Here is a 22,811-nt window from a genome sequence, read left to right on the forward strand (position 1 = left end):
CAAGAAAATTGATTGCAGTTCATTATATATATATATAGGAAAGAAGGCACGGATGTGTCAAGTGCATGTTATACTTCTTGCATCCAGTGTTCTACTTTATAGCTTTGCCAGGTGCATGCCTGTTTTATCTGCTTCCCAACCTTTTCATGATAATATAATTGATAAACAACTTATGTGGCTATGAGGCGTGCCTAATAAAATTTATATTCCTATGCGTATGTGCTATGATCACTGTTGTGTGCACCATTCCCATCTCCTTTCATGCATAATTTAGGCTTCTTGAAAATGATCTTCGTCAACTCTTCCTTTTTATCTTATGCCTCCTTTAACAAATCCATTTTGTTCTGTGTATAACATTTGTATCTCATTATAAGGTAATATTTATCAGCCACATGCTTCACTACATGCTATGTTTTGTGACAGTCGCCAGATGGACATTCTGCTTTTGCATTTCAAGGAAATGAACCACAAACAGACAAGTGAGTGTATCAGCAGATAGTTATTTCTACCTCTTGATCATCTCCTACATAATATCAATCTAAAAGACAGTTTCTTCTTTTCGTTTTTTTAGCTATGGTTGTACTGAGTGTGCTAGAAACTTTATTTTATTTTCAGTTTTATTGAGATGTACCTTAGACCTCCTTCGGCAAGTGAGGAAGCACGGATAAATGATTGGATTAAGGTGCGGCAATCTGGTATTAGATATTATCTATCACTTGGCGATCAAAGGATTGTTGACAAAATCTACATCATCAGGCCTAAAGCTGAATTTGAGGTAAAGCAATACCTTTCCTTTGTTGGGATCTAGTATAAACTTCTTAGTGAGAATCAAGTCCCCATTCCTTCTCAGAATAAACATAATGCTTTTGTTCCTTGCTTATTAGTATTGCTTTCTGTATGTATTTGTGTACTTGGGATCTAATATAGTACTTTCAAGCTAAATGTGAACAGTGTACAAAACATTGTTAGTGGTAGCACAATATATCTTTAAATATAAATGTAAATACATAAAGTTCAACAGCAGTGTTTATAAGCTTCATGGAGCTTTCTAGTGTTTGCTGGGTCATAAAGTTCAACAACAGTGTTTGATGAGTCCCTTCCAAAAGAAGGTTGTTTGATGTTAGATCTTTCTACAATGTCCTTGTTTGTAATGATGGCACTCCCTTCCCTTTGAAGACTATTTGGTGGATTAAGGTTATTTTGAGAGTGACTTTCTTTGCTTCGTCGGCAACCCTAAAGAAAATCCTTACCATGGAAAACGTTAGGAAGCTACATGTCATTGTGGTCGATTGGTGCTGTATGTGTAAGAGGAATGAAGAGTTTATGGATCATCTTTTTATCCATTGTGACGTTGTTTGTACTTTATGGAATGCTATCTTCAATCATGTTGGGCTATTTGGGTCATGCCTAGATAGGTAGTAGACTTGTTTGCTTATTGGAGGGGGTTATTTGGTAGCTCTCAAAATGCAATCATGCGGAAGATGGTGCCTTCAAGCCTTTTGTGGTGTCTTTAGAGGGAAAGAAATGATAGAAGCTTTGAGGGCCGTGAGAGTACGGTGGTGGAGCTTAAGTCTTTATTCTTCAATACGCTCTAGTCTCTCTACCTTTGAACATTTACGTTTGTCTTTCCTAATTTGCTTAGTTTTCATGATTTTCTTAATCTAGTTAGGTGTTTCTTTTGTATACTTCTTGTATACATGGGTTGTGTTTTTCAATTTTTAATGATATATCAAGGGAAAATTCATATATATCCCTCAAACTATCATCCAATTGACAATGTCTCCCCAAACTTTCAATTCGGACAATGCCCTTCCCAAACTACCAAAAAATTATCAATGTTCCCCCAAGGCCCAAAAAGCACAAAAATGACCCTAATTTTTTCAATAAGACATAATACCCCTAAAAATTCAAAAAACTAAAAATACTAAAAAAAGAAAAAAAAGAAAAGTAAAAAAGAAACCAAGAAGTGTTCGGCCTTGGCCAAATGTTGAGGCAGCAACAACATAATTTGAGGTTAAAAATCATTTCCATGGAGGATAGGTTACAGACCACAAAGAGGAAACAACAACAGATAATGAGTTTTCTTTCTAAACACTCAGTAACCCATCATTTATCTAGCAATTTTCTTAGAGGAATGCTCAAAGGAGAGTGTTGGGGAGACAAACACTAAGGGAGTCAAACAAGAGTAAGCTAATATACATAATAGAACACCACTTCTAGCCCAAAAGCCTAAGCTAATGGGCTTGGGTCCAATTAGATAGATTAACTATTTTTTTTCTTTTTACTTAATCAATGTGGGACACAAATCTCATAAGTACATGCACAACAAATCTCTCATAACTTGTGAGTCTTTTCCATACTGACCAAACTCCCCCACACACAAGAGTGTCACGTGTACTCCAAGAGAAACCACTCTTTTTACCGGATTCAAACAAAACGCTTCAAATCGAGACACTCGTATAAGCAGCAGCGGAAGCTAACCATGAGCTCTGATACCAATTGTTGGGGAGAGAAACACCAAAGGAGTCAAGGAATAGTAAATTAATATACATATTAGGAAACCACTTTTAGCCCAAAAGCATAAGTTAATGGGCTTGGGTCCACTTAGGCATATTAATTACTCTTTTTCTTTATACTTAATCAATCTAGGACACAAACCTCACAAGTGCATGCACAACAAAGACAATTGCAAGGTGTTGAAATTGGACAAAAGCGGAGATTAACCACAAGCCCAAGTGTGGAGAATTTGCCAAAAGCATTGTCAGTGGTGGCAGACAGTGGCCTAGTTGTGGATTGCACAAGCCAATATTAAGATGAATTGGCAACTATGGAGTCAGAAATAGAGACGTTTTTCTTAGCTACCTTGGACAATGAATCAAGCAGTGCTATCAAGGGTCCAACTAAAAGTTCAATACCCACAACAAGGGGTGGCAATTTGGATTTTGTCAATGGGACAATAACCACCTCTGGCCATTTGGCCAAAAAAGGGGGTGGATGAGCCGGAGCCACCCTTGGTTTTCTCTTTTTCTTTTTCTGCTATTTATTTTTTAAATTTTTAGTTTTAGTTTTATTTTATTTTATTAAGGGTATTCTCTTCATTGGGGAGATATTGACAATTATTTGGTAGTTTGGGAGGACATTGTCAATTAGGTAATAGGTTCAGGAGGGTATGTGGACTTTCCTTATTTCAATTACTTATATATAAAAAAAGGATTAGATCATTTTCTCAGAAAAAGGGATCCAAAGTTGGCACGGACCCACCTTGACCCAAAATTTAATCTTGAATAACTATGGATCTGAAGTTGAAATTATATCGAACTTTGGATAGTCTTAACCCAAATAAGAGCCAATTTTTGCCTGTAACCAAATACCCCTTTCTCTTCCAATTCAACGTGGGGAACTAGGGTTTCTACAACTGGCATTTATTGATGGCAGCCACAACAGTGCGATTTGAGGATTCATGCATGCCATCACCCACACCAACACATTGACACCATCTCATGTGCGAACAACAACCTCTGCAATAACCGAACAGCCTATCAAGCAACCCCACAAAAATTGCTGACAACACACACAGCAACCAATACCAACCAATACCCCTGAACCAATAAAATTCTCTTGGTAAAACAACTACCTCAGCAGCCACAATGTGGGTCTGTTGTCCACCAAACTAAAGAGCTTGCTTTGGTACCATGTTTTTTTTTTGATAAGTAAATTGTATATATCAAAAAAAAAAAAGTGCAATGCGCCTCTAAGTACACAAGAGAGTATACATAGGTAGCCCAAAATAAACCCAAACAACAAACCCCAAAAGAAACCCAACCCAACTAGAACCACAACCAAACGAAACCAAAGAAAGAACCCCAAAAAACCCAAAGACTGAAGCCCTTGGTACCATGTTAATACTAGGGTTTGCACAAAATGAGAGGAAAGCATACTTCTTCCCTCTTACTATATGTATTAGTGGAAGTAATACAATTGATAAGCACCCTTGTGTAGTATACTACAGAGCAACCCCACAAAAATTGCTGACCACACACACAGCAACCAATACCCCTAAACCAGTAAAATTCTCTGGGTAAAACAACTACCACAGCAGCCACAATGTGGGTCTGTTGTCCGTCAAACTAAAGAGCTTGCATTGGTACCATGTTAATACTAGGGTTTGCACAAAATGAGAGGAATGTATACTTCTTCCCTCTTACTATATGTATTAGTGGAAGTAGTACAATTGATAAGTACCCTTGTGTAATATACTTTATTGCAGGAACATCCTTTAACCTTTACTATAATAATACCCTTTCTAACAGTTTTCATGGCTTTTCTCCTCTTCAATGCTGAAACAGGTTGGCCGGATGACTTTAGGTGGGTTGCTGGCTTTGGGATACACTGTAGTAGTCAGTTATAAACGAGCATCTACATCAGTCAATAATGGCAATGGCTCCCTGTCACTTGAAAACATTGATAGTCTTGGTGAGACATTCATGGTGCTAAGAGGCACAGATAGGAAAGTATGAACTTCTTCTTTAGACTTATTCTGTCATTTGTTTCTTGATCCCCTTCTCCCAAAGCTTTCCTAATAATCTAGTATTAGATATAGTGTTATCATCTTATGCATATGCATTGCTGTATATTTACAGTGATGTGTATAAAATTTTCATTTGGTAAATTTCTTCATTTTAAAGCCATTTTGTCACCTTGTTTTTACTTGCCAACAAAAAGAATTATTTTGTCCAATTCTTGAAATCTGTTATGCAGAGAAGAGAGGTATTATAAGACACTTGGGGTCTTTTTTGTGGCTGAAACAAAAAAGGAAGGATGAAAGCTATGCAGAAATGCATCTGGCAGGTCATTCTTCAAAATAATTTTTGGAGAGGGGAAGTTTCGTAGACACTTTGGAAAGGTGGTAACTTTCATAGACAGTCTTGTACATCGGTTAAAAACACAGCCTTTTCCGGTTCAATTAAAAATGAAACCCATAGATTTATCAAAATAGACCAAGTGACTTTGGGAGCACATGCCCTTTACAGGGGAGAAAGTCAAAAGAAGAAAGAAAGTACTATCGAAGTTATAGTATAAAAAGAAAATAGGTAGATGTTTTCATTCTTCATTTTTTGTTCAATCTCTCACTATCTAAATCTAAACACAGGGTTAGTATTTTCAGAAAACTCTTTTCTTTCTCTGCAACTCAAAGAGAAGGTTTAGGGTTTTATTTAAGAGTTTCAAGGGTTTTTTTTTCTTGTTTGTTAGCAATCAAATGGCATTTTGGTCACAAAACCTAGGTCCCTAATACTTGTATGGACACTCTTCTTACTCTTATTCTGAATTCATGTGACATAAATTGGGATTGAATTACTTACCAAAAAAAAAGGGATGCAGCCATATTTTCTTTGCCACGTGTGGGGTGTGTGGTTGTTGTTTAAGGAATTTGCTGGTTCTTAATCTCTACTTTAATAGGATATATATATCACATGGCTGCTTTCCAATAGTGTTATTGGCAGTTGTGGGCCCCAAGCTTCAGTTGGTCTATTTTGTCAAGTATGTTGGTTTACTATTAAAAACTATAAAAATTTATATTCTTCAACCAAAGTACTAGAGGTCTTGTATAATTGGCCCCATTGTTGTTCTAGAAATGGGGCCATTTCCCAAAAAAAAATTGTTTGCTTTTGGCATAACAATTTTGGTGATTCAATCATTAAAAATGACCTAAAAAAGTTATTTTCATAATCCTGTCAATGGTAACATCGTGATACACTTTTTAGTGTTGAATCCAGTCTTCATTATCGTTAGCAAGCTAGGGTTCAAGCTTTTAACTTGCCCTTTGCTGGCTTTAGGCAAGTAGTAAAGGACCAAAGGAACTTCATAGCACAATTGTACGAGAATAAGGAAGATATATATGGAGCAGTAATGGTTATAGTTCAATTTATACAAATGATTAATTTATGATTATCATAATGATCATTCTTTAATCACAGATTATGCACACGGTACTAGCAAGGAACCTGCTGCCTGCATGCTGTGTGGGATTAACAGGATAATTTAAGTCAGTAGTGTAAAGGATATGGAGTTTCCATGTGATATACCACACATGGTGAATCAAACATTGCTAAATCTGTCACAATCCTTTTTATGATTTTGGCTACTGAATGGCCTAAATTATTGGATGAATTACATAATTGTTTTTTGGAGTTCTTTCTATAATGAAGCAACTGACTTAGAGCATGGAGATGGAGGCTCCTGATCCGTGTTCATGATTACAACATAGCACCCCCTTCCCCTTCTTTAGTGTTATTGGAGTACAAGATGTTGGGTGAATGGAGAGGATCTGCATCTTTTTTTATTAACATGGCTTCTGCAGGTAGAATGACCAAGAGTTGTCCTAGTGATCTGCGAAGGGGTGGAGCAGTAGCAATTGTACTTGGAAAGAATTGGTTTATATATATTAATTTTTTTTTTTATAGGATTTAACATTTTGTAGTGAAAGGACACCGTGCCATTATAGGTGCCAAGGCCATCCACTCATAGATTACCATTATATTTGTTTATTTTCTTTGAGGAGCATGCATTGTAGACTGCTTTGTTTTTGATATATTCATATCTTACTGGGAAATAGCTTTGTTAGTAGGAGGATGATTGTGTGCTATTTGGACTTGAAAATGAAAAGATGAGTGGCTGCTTCTCGAGTTTTATCTAGGATGTGACAAATGACATTCAGACTGCAGAACCATATGTTTATTTTTTTATTTTTTGTGATGAGGAACCTTTTCAAGGCAAGGCCCCTTGGGACCATCCCTGTCGGGTAAACTCCGGATACATGACTATGCCCGCAAAAATAGTTAAGTAATTGAGGAGACTCGAACAACCAACCTTGTGTTAATGGAACCATATGTGTCTTAAAATGAATTCTCATAATTTGAGCTCCTACCATTGTACGCATTTGGATGCACTCAATTTTCAATCACTCTTGTGGTCCATACTTCATTAATATGTTTCTTTTTGTACAAGGACCTCGAAAATCTTGGGACATGTTGAACAAGGTTGAGGAATTTCACTTTTAGAGTCTTGATACAATTCTTCTTGTATGGGGTGGGTCTTTGGAAGAATATGAGGAGGGTTTGGAGAAGTTTTCTAGTCACATTAGATTTGAGGTTGGTGATAGCTCCAGGATTGGATTTTGGTATGACGTGTGATGTGGGGATCAAGACTTCAAGGTGGCTTTTTTAGACATATTTAGTTTGGGCCGTTGTAAGGATGCTTCAGCAGCAAATCTTTTGGCATTCTAGTGACCCTCATCAGTGGAATGTTAGCTTCTTAAAGCAGCTCAAGACTCTCATACTACAATGTCCTGGTTCCTCACGATAGCACTCATTTCCGTTGGAGGATTATTTGGCGGAATAAGGCTCTCCTAAAAGTAGTTTTCTTTTCATGGTTGGCTGCCTTAGGAAAGATTTTAACCATGGATAATCTTAGAAAGTGGCTTGTCATTGTGGTTGATTGGTGATGTTTGTGTAAAAAGAGTAGGGAGTCAATAGATCACCTTTTACTACATTATGAGATGGCTAATGTCCTATGGAATACCATCTTTAGCCTTGTAGGATTGCCGTGGATTATCCTGTGTCGAATGGTAGATATTTTTGCTTTCTAGAAAGGGTGTTTTGGTAGAAGTCTTTTTTTAAGACTCTATAACTGGACAGTTGCCGTAGACTTCAACATTTCTAGATTTCATGTTTTTCTTGATTTTTTTTCTTTTACTAGCTAGGGGTTCTCTTGTATACTTGTTATATACTTAGGTTACACCTTGAGCTTTATAATGACTTACATCTACGTTAGACTACTTATAAAAGAAAAAAATATGATTCTTCTTGTAATATTTGAACTGATTTTGTTTCTCTACGGTCCGCTACTCAGTTTTGGTTAATGGAGAAACAGCAGGCTTTTTTAGTAGTACTCGGGGGATTCGACAAGGAGATCCTCTCTCTCCTTTGTTATTTGTTATTATCATGGAGGCGTTGAGTAGAATGATGGTGGAAACTGAAGCTAGGGGGCTGGTTGCAGGTTTTTCTGTAGGTTCTGTGCACAATCCTGGTATTAGCATTTCGCACCTGTTGTTTGCAGATGACGCTGATTTTCTGTGATGCGGATGTGGAACAACTTCGCGATGTATGCTGTCTTTTCCTATGTTTTGAAGTTGTTTCAGGTCTAAAGATAAATCTGCCGAGGTCAGAAATTGTTCCTATTGGGGAGGTGCAGGATATTGATTTGTTGGCTAGTATTTTTGGTTTTCGGGTGGTTGGCTTACATATGAAGTATTTGGGGCTTCCTTTGGGGGCGCATTACAAGGCTACCACAATATAGACCATGGAAAGGAGGTTGGCGGGGTGGAAAATGGGTCTTTTATCAAAAGGGGGGAGGCTTACACTGATTAAGAGCACTCTTTCTATTATACCAACCTATTTGTTATCTCTTTTCCCCATTCCATCGAGTGTGGCAAACAGAGTAGAGAAGATGCAAAGGAATTTTTTTATGGGGTGGTACCAATGAGGAGACGAAGTATCACTTAGTTAAAGGGTCTTTAGTTTGCTCTCCTATGCAAAATGGTGGCTTGGGGATTAGAAATCTGCACTGGTTTAATCAAGCTCTTTTGGGGAAATGGTTTTGGCGTTATGCTACGGAGAGGGAAGCTTATTGGAGGAAGGTAGTTGAAGCTAAATATGGGAGTATGGATGGAGGTTGGTGTACAAAACAGGTTGAGGGGTCTTTTGGTGTTGGGGTTTGGAAGCATGTCAGAAGAGGGTGGGAGTCTTTTACCAAGTTCATCAGATTTGAAGTAGGAGATGGATCCCAAATTAGGTTTTGGCATGATATTTGGTGTGGAGATCAACCTTTAAAGGAGGCTGTCCCAGAATTGTTTTGTATTGCAAGAAACAAAGAGGTTTGGGCGAGTGATAATATTCAGATTTTGAATGAAGAAGTGCATTGGAATGTTCCTTTTTAACAAACGGCTCAGGACTGGGAAGTGGAGGCGGTGCTCGCTTTCTATGGCAAATTGTATGAGACCCGGCGCCATTTGGGGGGTGTGGACCGCATATGGTGGACTCCTTCCAAGAGAAAGCTTTTTGAGGTGCGATCCTTCTTCGGGGTGCTTTCTTCTTCTTCGGAGAGGCATGAGGTGGGGAGCTCTTTTTTCCCATGGAAGAGTATATGGAAAGTTAAAGTTCTGCTTAGAGTAAGTTTTTTTGTGTGGACGGCTACTCTAGGAAGGATCCTCACCTTGGATAATCTTCGCAAGAGAGGTTTGATTGTGGTAGACTGGTGTAGTAAGTGTAAGAGGAGTGGGGAGTCTATCAATCATCTCCTCCTCCATTGTGATGTGGCATGTGCTCTTTGGAGTGTCCTTTTTTCCCTTTTTGATGTGAATTGGGTCATGCATGGTAGGGTTATTGACCTTCTAGATTGCTGGAAAGGCCAAAGAGGTAATAAAATGGTGATGGAGGTGTGGAGAATGGCCCTTTTGTGCCTTATGTGGACTATTTGGAGGGAGAGGAATGCTTGATGTTTTGAAGATAAGGAAATGACAATGGCGGAGCTTAGCAATAGGTTTCTCAAATTGTTTTTCCTTTGGGCGGGAGCCTTGAACATTCCTCAAGTTTCTACTATGCATCAATTTGTGGATTTGTGTTCTTCTTTCTATCTTTAAAGGGGTGGTCTTTGTATACTTCCTGTGTACTAGGGTTGCGCCCCTCTACACTTTTTTATGAAATACTTATTATCAAAAAAAAATATTTGAACTGAATTTATGCATCTGAGCTTTAATAGTGGGTTGTTTACTGTATTTTGTAGTTTACCGATTAAATTCTGTAGTTGAATATAAGTTTGATTAATCTGTGTTCCTTATCTCATCCTATTAGATAACCTGCATCATGATTCAGCTTGAGTTTCCTTACCTACATGATATATTTCCTATTTATTGAGTTCTTTTTTCATACTTCTTTTCTTTTCTAAAAGTCTAGTAGAAGTCTATCTATATCTTTGAGTGCTTGGTGCATGCCATTTTGGTTATGCTATCTGCATGGTGTTCTGTTTATTGTACAATAATGTTTTGTCTAGTGAATGATGGTGTTTTGTGTACGTGTTGCATGCCATTTGTAGAGTTTGAAGATTTTTCTTTATTACCTTTTTACTGTACAACAAAATTTATACCGCCTTGGTTTTCTTCTTTTGCATAGACGGTTGGAGAGGAAGCATTGAGATTGAGTATCAATGGACCTTGGATCACTAAATCATATTTGGAATTGATTCTTGAGAGAAAAGGTTGGGAGCTAGACTTCACTTCATTTTGTTTTTATTTTTCTGCCTATATTTTTTTTTATGGCTCGCATCTTCTATTTTTTTATTTCTTTTTAACGGTTCATGTGAAGTGTCACATGGACCAAAGGGCTACATGGCAAGAGGTAGCTTCCCATATCCCTTAAAAACCACATAAATAGAATTCACTTCTGGTTCTTGCGTATCGATGCCCGGAGATTTTACTAAGGTAGTTGACACACCTTATTCCTCATCTTTTTCCGCTTTTTGAGATTTTGTTAGTTTGTAGCGTCCGTTGTGCCTTTAGAGGTTTTCATTTCCTCATTATGTGTTGTGTACATGGGTTGAGCCCTTGACATCTTTCATATGTCATCATATTTATCAAGAGAAAAGGGCATTTGTTGTTCGTATCCTCTTTTTCTTTTTTTTTTTTCTTTTTTTTTCTTTTTCTTTTTGTCTGATTATGTCACTGTTTTTACTGTTTCCAAAAATTAACTTCACATGCAGGTGTACCTCGCCTTAATTCACCCCCACCTTTGTTTAATACATCAACTAGTAATCAAGAAAGGCTGATTGTTACACCGAGGCCAATTCGTGTCACTCCAAACCTTGTTACTCACCTTGAGGATCTGTCTCAACCATGGACTCGATCACCAACTAAATCTAAAATGGAACCAATAGTAGCGACATGGCATTTCGTCTCATCAGATCCTCTCCATGCTGATAACTCAGTTGTAGGTATGTATCCTTGGCTTAGGAAATTTGTTCATTCACTTTTTAATATTTCTGTTCAGTGTTTCTTTCCTAGGTGTGCTGTTATTAAATGTTATGTTATAGAATTCTCTCATGAAACAACCGCAGATCCTGCCTCTTTCAGGGACGCAATAAAGCTTGCTCCAATGCCTGATTCATATGACTTGGATAGAGGATTGCTTCTTGCTGTTCAAGCGATACAGGTATGGAGTGTGTGATATAAGTTGCTAGAAAATTGTTTTCGTGACACCAATTGCTTCTTGTCTAAAAAGCTTGTCAGAATATTTAGTTGGATCCAAACCTTACACTTGCTTTTTAAAAACCTTTTCAGGCTTTGTTGGAGAATAAGGGTCTCCCAGTTATTGTTGGAATTGGTAATACTGGCTTCAATGATGCTTTCTCTCTCCCCTCGTGTTTTTGTGCTTGCCACATCTAATGCACTTACAAGAGTAGCTTTGTTGGCAGTTTAGATTTGGTTAGGTGAAGTCTGTGAACTGATATGCTCAAGTGCTCTGTTGAGTCTCAATTAATAAAATAGTCTCTAACAAGAGAATAAGTCTATGGATAAACTAGTTTCCAAGATGACTAATAATTAAAGATCAATGAAACCAAGTTATAATATAATTTTGCTAATTTATGTAAGTGGTAATACCTCTTCTACTTTTGTTTGCTTTAATTAGTTATGGGTGGAATTGGCGTGCTAGCAATGGGGCCCTCATTTCTAATTAAGCTGCCTCTGGGAACTTGCTTTGGGGTAGATAGATAGAAAATACTTGCAGTGATATACAGAGTGACTCCAATATACAATGGACAATGGGTGAGGGAAATACTTCAACATCTGTATAAGTATTTCTGGAGGCATTGTTCATTTTTTTCTTACCAGTACTCGTGGGGAAGATAGCTGGATGGTGGCCAAGTGAATTGTAAATTTACAGTTAAGAGTGTACATGAACCTGAGGAGGTTTTTTTTTTTTAAAAAAGAAAAAATTTATTTTTTTATAAATCAATATCCCATGGACTAGGAAATTGATAAGCAACCATATTCTTACTCATTCAACAAATGAAGTGATAATTCAGCAGATTGTTACTTCCTCCATTCCTAAATATTAGTTCATAATTCCTCTTGTCGTCATCTCAATACTTTGTCCATTGCCAAAAAAGATAAGAATAACTTCTCACAATAGCCTTTATAAGGTAGTGAAGATACAAACTCCTCAATGTTCTAAGAAAATGACTCATTTTTGACAATGGAATTTCAAATTTCTTTTTTTGAACCCGAAATAAAATTACTGTATTATTATTAATGCCATTGCTTGCATTGAAAAGTGCGCTATCTCAAATTGTTTAAGCTCTCAGATGGTTTCTTACTCTGTCTTTGCTGTTGTCAATGTTGCAGGGGGTCCAAGTGGGTCTGGAAAGACTAGTTTGGCTCATAAAATGGCAAACATCGTTGGTTGTGAAGTAGTTTCCCTTGAAAGCTATTATAAATCTGAACAAGTGAAGGATTTTAAGTATGATGACTTCAGCTCTCTTGATCTATCTTTGCTTTCCAAGGTAAACATCTCAGTCATATTCCTCAAGCTGTTAAAACTTGGGCCAAATAAGATTGTAAGTCAGTCAAACTCACTTGAGGTGGGTAAAATTATGTTAAAAACATTTGATAAAGTAGCAGGTTTTTATGGTCAAAGATGTGACTGTCAAACTAATCTATTTGTGGTATTACTTTATCATCAATACATAGTAGTGCACGAATCTTTATTTCTAGTCCCTGAAGTCAGATTGTACCATTGCTTTTGCTTTCTTCACTCAGCCTGTTGTGCCAGCATTCCATTTTATACTCCAAATTGTTCTGTTTTACAATTAAAAGTTGTCTAGTCATGTTAAAACTCAATGTCAATTTACAAAAAAAAAATTAAAAAAAAAAATGGACTAGAGTAGGTAAGGTTGAATTTTTTGGGGGTTTTGCTTTACCTTGAACAATATGTGATGCCATTTATGAGGTTTTTTTTTTTTTCCAAAAAATTTAATTACGAACGCACCTTGTGGTCTTGAACCCAAAATCCCATCCTCCATTTCACCCTTACAAGGAGAGGAAGTTGCATTTGAGTTAGAGCTAATTGATGATATGATTTTGTTTGTCTCAAATGCTGAAAATGTTTTTTCTGGAGTTAAATGTAATATTAAAGCCTTTGGAAGTGAAAATTGCAGTGTACTCAAACATTAATTATTTTATATTTTGGTACCTGTCAGAAATTTCACTCATGGTTTTATCAGCATTCTTATTTTTATGATTCACTGGCACAGAATATTGGTGACATAAGAAATGGTCGAAGAACAAAAGTACCCATATTTGACTTGGAGACTGGTCTTCGGAGTGGCTTCAAAGAACTTGCAGTTTCTGAAGATTGTGGTGTGGTATCTTATCAAACTCATTGTGGATTGCTCACATAAATCCATTGCTTCTGCGGTTTATGTTTTATCTTACCTGTTACTCTATGTGTGTTTGGAGAGAGAACAGTTAATTCGTTGAGTTGGCATCAGTTTATTGGGAGCCTAAGGCTGCCTGTCTAATCTACCTTTTATGACTCAAAGGTTAATGCTCTTTTAGATAAAGATAAGAACAAATCTTTTTTACTCCTAATAGAAAAAGATAGAGATGACAAATGGTCGCTTGTTTTCTCTTCCAAGCCTTTTGACATCAAGAGAAAAGGAGATAGAAGAGAAAATTAGGGTAGTGGAGCACCTAGTGGTGTTCCTTGCTTCTTGATCATGAGAGACAAACAAAGATAAACAAGGTCAGACCCCCGCCCCCCTCCCCCCCTTTTCCATGGTCCCATGTTTCAGTATGTAAAATATGAATGTAATGTTATTAACGTGTGGTCTTGTATCAGATAGCTTTTTAGGATTTGTGAACTTTGTGGGTTCTCCTTGTCTATTGGGTTCTCCTTGTCTATATGGTTGTTGCCAATTTTTGTGCTTTTGATAAACTGTTCATGCATTAGCATATATGAGGGAAGCTTTCTAAGAACACGAAGAAGGCATGAGATGTCTCTTGGAAAGATTATTGGCTTTGTACTTTTCAGCCATACTCTATTGCTGGTCAAACAATTTAGCTGGAAGAGGATCTTTGTCTAATACCCTTAACGGTTTTCAATGTTGGTCTAGATATTTGATATTGCTCAATGGGAAATTCTTACAAAAGCGAATTAAAAGTTATAGAGGAGTTATGCTAGCTAATTTGTTTTTTCCTAATTTTCCTTCTAACTCAAAAATATCTTATTTTTTCTTTTGAACAGATCATTTTTGAAGGGGTTTATGCTTTGCATCCTAGCATCCGAAAATCACTTGACTTTTGGATTGCTGTTGTAAGGATGACTTCCTACTCCATCTTCGAGGCTTTAATTTCCATGTATTCTTAATCTATTTTCTTATTTCCAAAAGAAATTTTGATGAGCAAACTGGATAAATAACTCTTCTTTGTGCAAAAACAGGTTGGAGGTGTTCATTCACATTTGATTTCTCGCGTTCAAAGAGATAAAAGTAGAGTTGGGAGTTTTTTGTCCCAAAATGACATCATGATGACAGTGTTTCCAATGTTCCAGCAGTACATTGAACCACATCTTGTTCATGCACATGTTAGTAGACTTGGAACCATCTAATCTCTTTTTTTTTTAATTTGTCTTTTTGTAAATAATCGAAATATCATTAAAAGCGCATAAAGTACAACCCAAGTACATAATATACAGGAGATACACCTAGCTAGAAAGAAAAATAAGTCAAGAAAATTATGAAAACTAAGCAAATTAAGATCTAAAGTAGGTATCGAGTGAAAAAGTGTTTTGAGAAAGAAAGACTTTAATTCTACCACGATAGTCTCACGGTCCTCAAAACTTCTATCATTTCTTTCCTTTTGAAGACACCACAAAAGACAGGACGTAATCATCTTCCACATTGCTACACTCTTAGGACTACCACCCAACCCTCTCCAACAAAAAAAAAAAAAAAAAGGTCTACTACTCTTCTAGACATGACCCAAGATAACCCAAACACGACTAAAAATAGCACTCCACAATGCATTAGCAATCTCACATTGGAGAAGAAGATAATCCAGAGACTTCCCGCTCCTCTTTCTCATATCACCAGTCAACCACAATGACATGCCATTTTCTTAGGTTATCTGTTGTGAGCATCTTCGCTAGGGGGGCTGTTCAAGCAAGAAATGATGCTCTCAAATGGGTCTTTTTCTGCCAAATTCTCTTTCGAGGGAGGGGGGGCATTATAAATAACTAACATCAAACATCCCTCTCTTGGAAGGGTCCCAGCAAAGCTTGTCTTCATCTCTATATCTCAATCTAAAGGAATACAACAAGTTAAAAAACGAAGCAAATACATCACCTCCCATTTGTGAGCTTCTTTGATAAAGCTTACATTCCGCTGATGGGAATCACCAAATAACTCCAAGTAATCTACCATGGAAGCATCCTTTACGCGAGCAATACTATATAAATCCAAGAAAATTTCCTTGAGAACCTAATGATACTCAAACCACTTGTCATTCCAGAATCTAATTAAAGAGCCATCTGCCACCTCAAATCTGGTATGACTAGTAAATTCCCCCTTTCACTCTTAATATTTTTTGACAATCCCACCTCATACAACCCATGAACCTCACTAGAACACCACCCACCCCACGAGTTGCCATATTTTGTATCCACTACGACTCTCTACAAAGCCTCTTCCCCAAAAGAGCATGATTGAACAAAAGTAAGTTTTGGACCCCCAACCCTCCTTCATAAATGAGAGGACAAATCTTGGAGCAGCTTACCATGTAAGATTTGAACCCATCACCTAGCCCACCCCATAAAAGTCCCACTGTAAGTTTTCTATGCAATTGGCAACACCTGGAGGAAGGGGAAAGTGTGACATGAAATACGTAGGAAAATTGAAAGGAATTCTCTCTGTTAAGGTGTTCCACCCATAGGCAAGTACATCCTCTTCCAACAGGCTAAACAGCGCTCAATCTTCTCGATAACACATCCCAAATAGATAAGACCAAGATACTTCAAAGGCAAAGGCACCACGCATCCCAAAATACTGGCGAGGCCATCAACATTGTTAACATTACCCACAGAAACTAATTCTGACTTAGTAAGGTTAATTTTCAAACCAAAAACCACTTCATAGCATAAGAATAAGGCACGCATATAGCGTAGGTGTTCTACATTTGCCTTGCAAAGTATCAAGGTGTTGGAGTTAGGCCCATAGACACTCACAAAAGCTCTAGAGAACCATTTTCAACATTTGTAAAAGAGCAAGCCACAATAATCTCTCCCACACACCTCAATTTTCTCCATTACCCTCTTATCCCACATAATCAAGATTCCACCGGAAGCCCCTCTCAAAGCTAAGTAACACCAATCAACATATTGACATCCCCACAAACTAACTACGACACTACTGGAAATGAATTCTAGTTTAGATTCCTGCAAACGTATAGTATCTGCCTTCCGGTGTTGAGCAAGTTTCTGAGTCTAAGGTGTTTGTCAGTTTCATTCAACCCTCACACATGCCAACAACTTGGGCTTCATAAAAACCAAGCATTGCCCTCCCCTTATTATTCCAGTCTTACGTTGTAAGCATAAGGAGTATTCCAATGGTCAGATGGTTTTATATTTTGGCCATTTTAAAGAGCTTTTAGCATTTATTTTGAATATGATTATTTTGTATTTCGTGCTTCTCTACATTTATTCCACTACTTTTATTTGGAAGATCTCATTTTGTAATTTGTAAGATTTTGACAAGGACAATGTTCATAGTAGAGTCCCAATATCTTACCTTGGTAGTGCAAATTGCTTATGTGCTCATTATGTGAAATCCTTCTTTTTTTTTTTTTTTTATGAGAAAAAAATTTCGTGTTAATTTTGAAGCAATCTTGACAGTAAACTGACATCAAATTACTCTTCATTTTATATTACTAATTTGTGACTCGTGAGTGCTAACTCTGGTAGTACATTGTGTTGCAGCTCAAAATTCGAAATGACTTTGATCCTGTGCTGTCACCTGAGAGCTCATTGTTTGTATTGAAGAGTAACAAGCCAGTAAGAGTGTGGTCGTGTAATGCTGTTCATGGTTGCTTGACCTTATTTAATTTAGTTTCCCTGACAGGTTTTCACTGTTTCCATTAAATAACAGGTAGCTTATCAAGATATTTTAAAAATTCTTGATCCAGAAAAGTTCTGCAGTTCTGCCCAGAATTTTATTGACATATATTTGAGGCTTCCTGGAATTCCCATTAATGGGCAGTTGACAGAGAGTGACTGCATACGGGTCAGAATATGTGAGGGTAGATTTGCATTGCTGATTCGGGAGGTCTGTGGTCAAATTAATTTGTACTTGCTAATAAAATGCTGTACTTCCTTTCTCTGAAACTGTTGTGAATTCTCAAATCTCATTTTCTTGTGAATTACATTTGTTAGCCTATAAGAGAAGGGAACTTCATCATTCAACCCAAAGTGGATTTCGATATCAGCATTAGTACGGTTGCGGGTCTTCTTAACCTTGGGTAAGCCACATATATAAGTTAATGCATTCTTGTTTTTTTCCCCTAATTATTGACCGAAAAGTGATCATATGTGGGATATACTTAATTCACCATTAGCATTATTGAGTTCTTCCATGACTCAATGGAAATTTTAACAGTTTATAAGATAGGGGGCATTTTAACCAAGCCTATGACAATTTCTCATGACCAAAGCCAAGGATTGGGCTATGAGAGGGAAATATTTAAACCAGCTGATAGATTTTTATACTTAGGTGTTTATATGTGTCTTTTTTTTTTTTTTTTGCCTATTTAATGTACACTTGTAGTTGAAATATGTTATATCCTGTTGTGATGTCAGGTATCAAGCTGTAGCTTATATAGAAGCATCAGCATTCATTTACCAAGATGGAAAGGTCAGATTAAGTTCTAGGAGATTACTTTGTGCTGAAATACGTATTTCTGGGTTGAAATTTCACTTTTGCTGAAGCAATGAGCTTGAATTTATTATTATTGTTACTGTCATTATTATTATTATTATTATTATTCTGCTTTTGCTCCCTGATTCCACTGGTAGGTTTTGCTCACTCCAAATTTTTGTTTTTAATTCGATTCATCTTAGTTTCTTATTGTTCTAAAACTTTTTTTCATGCAGCTTAATTATCTATGAAAGAAAAGGCCAGTTTTCATGCCCTATATGTAATGGATAGCGATTGATCCGTGGTACATAGGAAATTATGTGATACCAATATAAAGTGAAAAATGTTGCATTCTCCCACTTCCACACTTCCAAGTACATACTCTCTGACGTAGTATTGAAAATCACCATTGCATTTTGGGATTTAATAGTGATTTTCAATGTCACGTCAAGAAATGGAGTGAGAGTGTGTGTAGCATTTCTCATATAAAATCCTTGTTTTGTTCCCTTACTCCTTTATGGTGCAGTAGTGAAATTTTTTGTCTTGTTTTTGTTTTCACATGGTGCGTGCATTCATTATGCTCCGTCATAGACTGGCACCTATATTGCTATATTGTAAAATTTTGTAAGGAAAATTTGTTGATATTCGTAAGTGACAATTGAGCTTGCAGCAGCTGATAAACAGAACTTTAAACTTTGAAGGCTGTGGAGCCTGATATAAGCAAGGCCTTAACCACCTTTGTCTACATTTTTCATTTCAAACATAATTCACTATTTGCAATCTATGGGGTTATGAAATTGATTTATCAGGTACACTTATCAAAAAAAAAAAAAATTTATCAGGTTGAAAATATTCTGTTCCTTTCTTTCATTTCTCTCCCTCTTAGGCGCTCTCTATTTATACCTCCCATGTATGTGGGTTGTGCCCCTTTGCGCTTTTTATATATATTTCATTTACTTATCAAAAAAAAAAAACAGGAGGGATGTTGTTCATGTGGGCAAATGCACCATATCTGATGTAAGACAGCATATAATGGATGTTGTAGGGTTATTTACAAATCAGGTGTAGAAAGTTTGAGCTTTGTAGGCCTTTAATGGGCTGGAAATAGGAAGCAAAGTTGCTGCAGTTTCTGGGCAGTGACTTGTTTTAGTGTTTGGGGATAGCTAGACTTGGTTTTTGTGGTTGAAAATATTAGGGAGTTTGGGGGGCTCAAATAGGGTAAGGAAAAGGGATTTGGCTTTCGGATGGCAGTACCAGGCTGTGAACAGTAATTCAGGAACTGGCAGATCTGGTTTTGTGGGTTTGGAGGCTAATAAAAGGTGCTTTGTACTATGGTCTTTATAAATTTCTGGGTTCTAAGGGTGAGAAGTCGAGGTCGGATTATAGTGTTTGAAGGTTGGATGAATTGCTGGAGATTAGAAAGTTAAGAATAAGATAGATTTAGGCATCACTCTTAATTTTTCTAAATATCACGCTCAAGTTTTCCTCAGTATTACACTTGGATTAAGGTTGCATCACGCAAACCTCAAAGAAAGTTTCATAGCTTTTGAAATTTTAGCAAAACGTATTCTCCATTGACTAGAAAACATTGCATCTGTATAAATAGATGATTAATTACTAATCTTATTAGGATTTGGATTTAATGGGTTTCCCCTACTAAGCACAACTAAATAACTACTAACACCCTAAAAATAAAGCATTGTAGGCTTGTAGCATGAGACACCTATAAAATAACCCAATGTACCAAAACTAAATCCTATTTCTACAAATCTGAAATTAAAATAATACCCCTGATTCCTAAAGTAGAATAAAATTTAAATAAACAAAATGAGACTCAGAGTGCTAGCATCAGTAATATCTGAGTGAGGGGTGAAATTTTAGTTATTGATTTCATTTGCCATGAAGAGAAGAATCTCCAGAATCTTTGAGACAGTGGTGTTATGAAACGTCATTTTGTCTTTAAAATTCCAAGTATAATTACATAATAAATCCCCGTGTTTGATCTCAGCTTCCAATTAAATCCTTATCTAGCTGAATCATTATCATGTAACTTATTTAAATCTGATTCGTAGCGCCTGCTTTTGATGAACTGATTATCGTAAAGCACGATGTTTTCTGATATTATAAGATTGTTTTTCTTTTTTCGCTTTGCAGGTTCCCTGTTGATATAATAGATTTTTTTTTTTTTTGGGTTTTATATTGGCTTTAAAATCTCTTGCTTGCATCTTCTAGATCCTAATTGAGGTTGATCATCTACAAAATGCCCCTAGTCCTTACCTACAAATCAAAGGTGTTAATAAAGAGGCTGTGGCAGCTGCTGGTTCAATGCTTAAACTGGATGGATCATATACTACAAAGGTTTTGGCTTTACTACTTGAATACAGTATAGCATAATGATTTTGTGCTTGCATGCCACCAGCCTTTCTTTGTATAAATTATCACGAGAACCCATTTGCTTCCTTTATGCTGTTTGACTTTATTGACATTTTTGTTGTATTTGTAGAGTTATCTTCAAATAATTTTGGAGAGATTACCAGCAATGGAAAGAAGTTCAAGTGGAATTAACCCTCAGCAAGCTGCAAGGCTGCAGGAACTTGTGGAATTTATTCAATCTCAGGTAGTTTACTGCTGAGTGAATGGGGGGATGACAGACATATACTTCTGAAACCTACATAAGAGATAATATTCTTGTTCAAAATTTTAGGACTCTTATCAGAGATTCTATTTGCATAGCTTTGCCTCATATAGCAGATTATTATCACAAGATGTTGCAGAATTTTCTAAAACGAAGGGAATTAGAGAAACCCCAAATCTTTTCCCACAAATGGCCCAACCTAGAGCCTTCCCCACCCCCAACCCACAATAACAACTCATCCCCTTTCCAAAATCTTGAAAAAGGTGCATCTATTTTAATTCTGGAAGTGCGGATGTTGTACTTACTGCATCTCTAATGGTTAGTTGAAATACTATGGTGGACCCAACAGGGCAGCAGTACAGCTTCAGAATCCTCACCATGTAGAGAGGTATCTCCAATAGAAGGGGTTATTGAAGACATGCAGTCCAGGATTAAAAGGCTTGAGCGGTGGCACACCATCAATACAGTAAGTCCAATAATACCTTTTCTCATATCGTCTATGTAAACTGCTCCCAAGTCATTCTATTGCTTTTCCAATTACATTCCCATCTTTTTTATATTTGTGGCAGGTCCTTTGGACTTTCCTGATGTCAGCCCTTGTTGGTTATTCACTCTACCAAAGAAAGCGCCAGTAATGCCTGCTTTTAACAATTTTTCCATGCAGTCTCGAAAGAGCCTTGATCTCCTTCCATAGGTGAAAAATCAATTCTTGGAATTGTTGAGTCTGGAATTGTTTTTCCAAGTCTAGGATCAATTTAAAGGAAATGAGAATTAGGTTAGGAATATAGAGAAAATAATCCTTTTTTTCTTGCTCCTCTCATTTTAATGGTTGTACATGAGCTCAAAGAAACAGTACTAGAATATAGTTCAAATTTATATGCCTCTACTGAGATTGGAAGATTAATTGCTAGTTGAGTTTTTTTAATGTAAGAAATCTCTATTGCTGATCATGATCAACGGAAATTCATGTAAATTTGATCATTGTGACCATCGAGACCAGCATCTTGTGTAATATTCTCAAGAAGATTATAAGATCATAAAAGTGGTCCATGTCGTCCACATTACGTTCATAGGAATTTTATGTGACAATTGAAAGGTTAAACGGTACCTAGAGCTTTTCCAATCTTGATTGCATTTCGGGTGGTCATATTCTGCATAGGAAGCCCATGCAGTCAGATCCAAAAGGGGCAAAAATTGGAAAAGCTCCTCAATCTCCTCGAGGGTTAAATCAGGGGACCAAGGTTGAACAAGTAGTAAAGAACTACTGAACTACGGATATACAAGGCCCTTGTTATAGGATACGGTCAACATGGCTTTGTAGAGGAACAACAAAGAGGAATTTGTTTGGTGCTAGAACTTCAACAGCCAAAGGAGTAGCAAAATTCCAAGCTGCCGCCATGGTGGCCCGTTGAGAATGAAGAGGCTTAAGGGTGAGTAGCTTGCCGATAAGAACAAAAGCCTCTTGATTTGGGGGTAGGGGTAAAAAGGTGGTTATGGTTAGCGGTTATTGGCTAAAACCGTTAATCGTAACCGCTTAGGTGGTTAGTAAAATTCACTAACCACCTCCATTAACCGCCTAGGCGGTTAACCGGCGGTTAGCGGTTATTAACTAAAAAAAAATTTAAAAAATAAAATGATGTTTCTATGGTAATATGATAATATCATACTATATATGACATCATTTTTATATATATTTAAAATTTTAAACAGGAAAATGACATCGTTTCATATATATATATATATAGGCGGTTAGTGAAGTTAGTGGGCGATTATTAATTGCCCGCCTTTTCACCCCAGGGGGCCTCCTCCAGGACATCCAATTGTTCTAGAAAATCCTAGCTTAGAGCGGTTGTTTATTCAATCAGAGCTTGGAGAGCTAATAAAGTTAATCTTTAGCACTTATGTCTGTCATAAGAATGGTTTTCCAAATAAGCTCCCATTGTCTGCCCAACTATGGTGAAGCTCTAGCAGCGCTCCTAGCAATGTCATTGGGTATTTCTCGACCTTTGGCAGTTTATTATTGACTACTTTCAACCTTAAGCAGTTTATTATTGAAGGTGACTTGCAAGCAGTTATATTGGATCTTCAACATTCCAGCATTCCTCAAAATTGGCATATTTCCTCCACCATTTATGATATTATTGGTTCTATCCCATCTTCT

The 22,811-nt window shown here is 36.9% G+C and overlaps 1 protein-coding gene across 1 annotated transcript in view; it reads left to right on the forward strand.

Annotated features, from left to right (window-relative positions):
- LOC132177290 (uncharacterized) overlaps positions 1-21,720 on the forward strand; it is a 29,464-nt gene extending 7,744 nt beyond the window's left edge. Inside the window, exons 9-26 of the mRNA XM_059589550.1 lie at positions 616-775; positions 4,347-4,511; positions 10,227-10,311; positions 10,813-11,043; positions 11,167-11,261; positions 11,390-11,432; positions 12,455-12,612; positions 13,363-13,473; positions 14,355-14,423; positions 14,550-14,693; positions 17,082-17,156; positions 17,251-17,427; positions 17,535-17,620; positions 17,958-18,012; positions 20,248-20,373; positions 20,519-20,632; positions 21,000-21,116; positions 21,220-21,720. Coding sequence (XP_059445533.1) covers positions 616-775; positions 4,347-4,511; positions 10,227-10,311; positions 10,813-11,043; positions 11,167-11,261; positions 11,390-11,432; positions 12,455-12,612; positions 13,363-13,473; positions 14,355-14,423; positions 14,550-14,693; positions 17,082-17,156; positions 17,251-17,427; positions 17,535-17,620; positions 17,958-18,012; positions 20,248-20,373; positions 20,519-20,632; positions 21,000-21,116; positions 21,220-21,285 — 2,077 coding nt within the window. The 3' untranslated portion in view covers positions 21,286-21,720. The remainder of the gene's footprint in view (positions 1-615; positions 776-4,346; positions 4,512-10,226; positions 10,312-10,812; positions 11,044-11,166; positions 11,262-11,389; positions 11,433-12,454; positions 12,613-13,362; positions 13,474-14,354; positions 14,424-14,549; positions 14,694-17,081; positions 17,157-17,250; positions 17,428-17,534; positions 17,621-17,957; positions 18,013-20,247; positions 20,374-20,518; positions 20,633-20,999; positions 21,117-21,219) is intronic.
- The last annotated feature ends 1,091 nt before the right edge of the window (positions 21,721-22,811 follow it).

Source organism: Corylus avellana, chromosome ca4 (assembly GCF_901000735.1).
Source record: "Corylus avellana chromosome ca4, CavTom2PMs-1.0".
Lineage (NCBI taxonomy): Eukaryota > Viridiplantae > Streptophyta > Magnoliopsida > Fagales > Betulaceae > Corylus > Corylus avellana.